At 31.7% G+C, this 5518-nt stretch overlaps 1 protein-coding gene across 1 annotated transcript in view; it reads left to right on the top strand.

Annotated features, from left to right (window-relative positions):
* The window catches only part of LOC107633962 (transcription factor TCP14), a 2013-nt gene extending 439 nt beyond the window's left edge, over window positions 1-1574 (top strand). The window contains exons 2-3 of the mRNA XM_021117451.1: window positions 8-1136; window positions 1313-1574. Of these exons, the coding sequence (XP_020973110.1) occupies window positions 8-1104 (1097 nt within the window). The 3' untranslated portion in view covers window positions 1105-1136; window positions 1313-1574. The remainder of the gene's footprint in view (window positions 1-7; window positions 1137-1312) is intronic.

The raw sequence follows: 5518 nt of genomic DNA, 5'->3' as shown, positions 1-5518 counted from the left end.
CTCTTAGACAATAAGAAAGATGATCTTCAGCAGCCGCCGCCATCAGAGGATGGACCCGCCGCTGCTGCCAAGAAGCTGCCGCCAAAGCGAGCTTCCACAAAAGACAGGCACACCAAGGTCGACGGTCGCGGCCGACGCATCCGTATGCCGGCTGCAGCCGCTGCCAGGGTGTTCCAGCTGACGCGAGAGCTCGGCCACAAGTCTGACGGGGAGACCATCGAGTGGCTCCTCCAACAGGCTGAGCCCTCCGTCATCGCCGCCACCGGAACCGGTACTATCCCTGCAAATTTCACTTCCCTCAACATCACGCTTAGAAGCTCAGGATCCACCATCTCTTCCCCCTCTCACTACTTCAGAGGCGCCACCGCCACCGCTACACCGTACCTTAGCCACGCAGCCAGCTTCTCCGCCGCTAGGAGCCGCAGCGAATGGGTGAGGAACGTGGCGGTGGAAGATTATTCTAGAAGACTCATGTTCTCCGGCAGTGACAATAGTAATAATAATAACAACAACTCTGCTGTCTTGAATTTCAACAACGCTGTTAATGATATTATGCAAAGCAAGCAAGAGGCTCGGGAAGAGCCCTGTAGCGGTGACGGTGGCGGCGGAGGAGATGCTTTGGGGAGGAAGAGAAGGCAAGAGGAGGTGTTCTCACAGCACCAGGGTACTCAGATGATGGGTAGCTACTTGTTACAGTCGAGTTCAGGGTCAATTCCGGCGACTCATGCTTCTATTCCGGCGACTTTTTGGATGATGGGCGGCGGTGGAGTTGGTGGTGGCAGTGGTAATAATGGCGGTGACCCAATTTGGGCAATTCCAACGGTTGGTAACAATAGTAGCATGTATAAAGGGGCTATGTCTGGTGGCAGCGGCAACGGTGCCGGCGGCATTCATTTCATGAATTTTGCTTCTCCAATGGCTCTATTGCAAGCTCAACAACTAGGAGGAGGAGGAGGAGGAGGAGGCGGCGGCAGTGCAGTGCTGAGTGAAAGTAACCTGGGAATGCTTGCAGCTCTTAATGCATACAGGCCTATTATGGCTAACGGCAGCGGCGGCCAACATTCACCCCATGGAGATGGAGGTGATCAACAAAGTCAACCCTGACCTGAGGATCAAATGGTCGTTACAGATTTAAAGCAAGTATATGAGCTCATCATATATATATTCTACGTTGTTCGTTCTTGTTATAATTTTATTTTCAATTTTAACTGCTACATTAGTAATTTAATTAGTAAGTAATAGTGGTTTCCACTTTCTCTAAGTGTATTATATATAATATTAAGTTTTCTTAATTTTAATTTCCATTATGCAGGCACAAGTTTAGTTGCTTAGCGAGTTGAATGTTGTCGGTTTTGGTGTGATTTTGCTGAGGATCCATGTATGTTAGTTAGGGTTTGAGAAGAAAGCATACATATTTATATACATATGTTTTTACCATGGCAATCAATTCTGATCTTCGACTATTTTGGCTGTGCCAAATTTAAAGGTACCGTCCCTATTATTGGTATTTATTACTTCATTATCAGCACCTAGATTGTGGAATTGTAATTTGTTTCTTATCATATGGCTTAGTAGTCTAATGTCTATCCATAGGTAAGGTTTAATTTATGGATGTTTATGGTGTAGTAATTTAACAAAGAGATAGACATGCGATATATATAAATTTGGCTCATTAATTGTTTTCATTTAGAGCTAGGAAATTAAATTATGGTAGGTGATCGATCATACTAATTATTATAATAATGTACGAATGGTGGTAAAAGTATGAAGATATGATATGGTACGAAGTCGTAGTCTTTTTACTGCAACAATAATGGGGTTGAAAAAGAAGATGATGCCCCTCTATGCAGAAACTGTCACATGCATGGTGCATTATCCCTTATGGCTGCTGCTGCTGCTGCGTGCAGTAGTTGTGAATTATGTGTGTTGTACTGTGTACTACTGCATAATATATATTTATAGGGACCAATACATGCATTATATATATATATATAAAAATGGCCATGCCCATAATTAATAGGTTGTTATTAAACTAACTCATCAGATGCAAGTATTGGTCAAATTATATATTCTTTCTCTTTCTCCTAATATAGGACGACATGTATCTAGTCTAGTGAGACAAAGTGATCTTATACAGAGATTTAATTAAAGAGTATATTTATATAAGCCGTGTAATCATATATATGAAAAATTTGACAAATTCTCATTTAGAATATAAATTGGCAAGATCCTAAAATTGAATTTATCATGAGTTTTTTTTAATGCGTTTACTAGTTTATTATGAGTTGAGTTTTATGATTTAACTTGTTTGTTGGACATGTGATGAAGTTATATATATGAGTCATTGGACATTTTGTACCTTCTTCCCTCCTCCATTATTATATATGAACTACTGTAGTTTTCATGAATTGTAAGATTAGGTTGTGTTTTTCATGAACGATAATAAGATGAATATAATGGCATGTGAAACTTGCAATTCAGCTTCAGCCCCCACCAGCTTTATCATTGCTTATATCAAAATGTTAATGGGTTAGGCTTTTAGATGGCTAAGCTTCTTTTTAGATTTTCCGTTTCGCCAACTAATATGATACTTTGATTAATCTTCAGACAGATCCATAGGGTGCTTTAATTTGGTTTGCATTATATGAATTGGAAGTATTATACTTTGATTAATCTTTGATGTTATGAGAAAAGCTCTTAAATGCCTAAAATAAGAAAATAAATATTTTTAGTTTATTACAATTGAGATTAAATGAGTCTAACTCAACTCTAAAAATTAGTTTAAAGTCAATGATAAATTCTTAAGAATAGTTGTATGAAGCGTAAACATTTAATTTGTAGACAAATGACTCAATAATATTGAATCATATAACATATGATTTAAGTCTAATAACCTCAAATTAAAGCTAACTCAAGAGTTAGAGTGAAAAATGTATTGCACATAATGAATTACTAATCTTATTTTTTTTACAGATATTTTTAAATTGAAATGGAGAAAACTATAATTATATTTTGATAAAGAAAATGATTGAACTTTTCCATAACTAATTAAGTAACGTTAAATAACATGCATAGTGAATAATTATGGATGGACAGCTCGTAATCGAGTACACTTGTAGGTAGGAACTAATTAAGATATATAAGCTAGTACCTTAAATAGGAAGTTAATTAAAAGAATCGAATCTTTTGGTTTTAAAAAGCTACTAATTCATATATATAAGTAGCTATGGAGAGTTTAATATTAATCAAATCTTAAAAATGTTTTATGCATTTATTTAATTAAATATATTTTTTTGGAAAGTTTATTATTTACAGAATAAAAATGTTATAACATGTTTACACTGTCGATGATGCAAATATAAATTAAATGTTAATTCTATGTTTTTATGGAGATATAATTATTTATCTATAAATTTTATACAAATTTAAAAAAAAAATTGTATAATTTTTTTTTTTTTTTTGAGAAAGATGGTTTCATAGGCAGTTTAAAATTTTAGTTAAGAATTTTATCTTTTGTTTTCACAAATATCATCAACCTATTTAAAAGATAAAAAGATTCCGGCGTAGTACTAATTAAATCAAACTAAATACGTCATACCCACAACTAATCTAATTAAAATGTTTAGATATTATTATTATCCGAATATTATTACTATGTTGTAGATTTTGTTTTGAATATCGAAAAGGAAAAGTATAGGTAATTAACAACATTTTTTAATAATATGTGAATAATATGAATTAATAGAGTTAAAAGAGTAAATTAATCTTAAATTTAATTAATAACATTAAATTAGGATGTAATATATTTTTATTTGATTGGTAATTGTTTATATTGTTCAAGATGATCATTGTTTACCTAACATTTTCCTAAATGAATACTTTATATCAATCATCAAAAAATTAAAGAAATGCAAAGAAAGTAATCATGTCGGTTCTTCAAGGGTTAGTTGGAAAATATGATTTTGAAAAGTTTCAATTGAGTGAGCACAATTATTTCGTATTGTTATTTTTGCTATTATTCTATCTTTTTAGGCATAATTCAGAATATTAACTTTTTTTTAGATAAAAGAGTATACTATTAAAAATAATGAAATGACTACTTATATTACTATACAACCTGTTTTAGAGCTGGAAAGTAAGGAAAGCGGCACCCCTTTTATTTGTTGAAACACTAATGGAATTATTATATCAAATTGAATTAATTAGTTGTTTGGAGAAGCCAACTATATAGCAATAATGGGAGTAATTTTTTGTGTAATGTATATGAGAAGATTATTTAATATATAGTTCGAATTTTAATTTATTAGTGTTTTTCATTATTGTTGTGTACACTCTTTTTTGGTATTTAAAATAGAATTCAAAAAGAGATAGAGTATAAAAAGTCTCATGTTTTAGATTTATAGTGAATTTACGTTCCCATGACAATGAGAATATGAAAAGTTGTCTATATCTCACAGAAAATATAATTATTAGAAAAAAAATCCCTAATCACAAATTCACAATAATGATGAGAGTATATATATAAAAGATTTTATTAAAATAACAAAATAACAAGTTTGATATAGATTTTTTAAAAGTGAAAAATTGAAGTCATTGATTGAGTACTTCATGTGGTCATAGTTTATACCTTTATGTTACGTACTTCTCATCCATCATCGGTAGTCGGGATTTTTTTATTCTAAATTAAAAAAAATATTTTTAAAAAAAATCAGACTTTAATTTTGGAATACATTTTTTTTATATTTAAATTGAGTTTATTGCACTCCTAGCAAACCTTACTAATTTTGTAAGATTTGTCATATTTTGATGATGATAAATTTTTTTATCATGGTATATACTTTTTTTAGAAACGATTAAAGAGTATATATTTTTTCTAAATTAAAAGCATAAAAGCAATTGAAGAGTATAAGAATTTGAAGTTTGTCGGAATTACGATGAAATTTATAATTTTTATACAGTTCGCCGGGATATGACAAACTTGCTAAAAAAAATTAAATTCAAAAAATTAAAGTTTGAATAATTTTTAAATTTTTTTTTTATTTTTTCAATAGAAAAATTCCTTCATAGTCGTTACAAAATGTTCAATATTGTATGGAGTCCTCTTTAACAATAAATACATATGGTTAAAAATATTAAATGTGTGGAACCCACCTACCGGTTTACTTGTATTAGTTGCGATTTTCTTCAGACTTCAGAGATGATAGTGAAAGATAACATTAAGCTAACGATCAACTTGAATTTATGTTAATTAATTATGAATAAAAAATTGATAATTAATCATATTGGTGGGAGATTATTGGAGAGTTAGTAGCTAGCTTTTAGATTTGATGAGAATAGGTAGCTAGAAATGTAAAAGTTAGGATAATAAAAAAATTCTTCTCTTCTATTCCACAAACCATTTTTACTATCCAAATCAAATCAAAGACTATCTCTTCTTCAGTTGATGAAGGAATCAGATTTTTTCATATAATGAATCTGTATACAATATCTATTAGAAGCATTCACATGCTAGGTGTGT

The sequence above is a fragment of the Arachis ipaensis genome, chromosome B03, assembly GCF_000816755.2.
Source record: "Arachis ipaensis cultivar K30076 chromosome B03, Araip1.1, whole genome shotgun sequence".
NCBI lineage: Eukaryota > Viridiplantae > Streptophyta > Magnoliopsida > Fabales > Fabaceae > Arachis > Arachis ipaensis.
The sequence above is the reverse complement of the archived record's forward strand: the minus strand, read 5'-3'. Positions and strand labels throughout refer to the sequence as shown.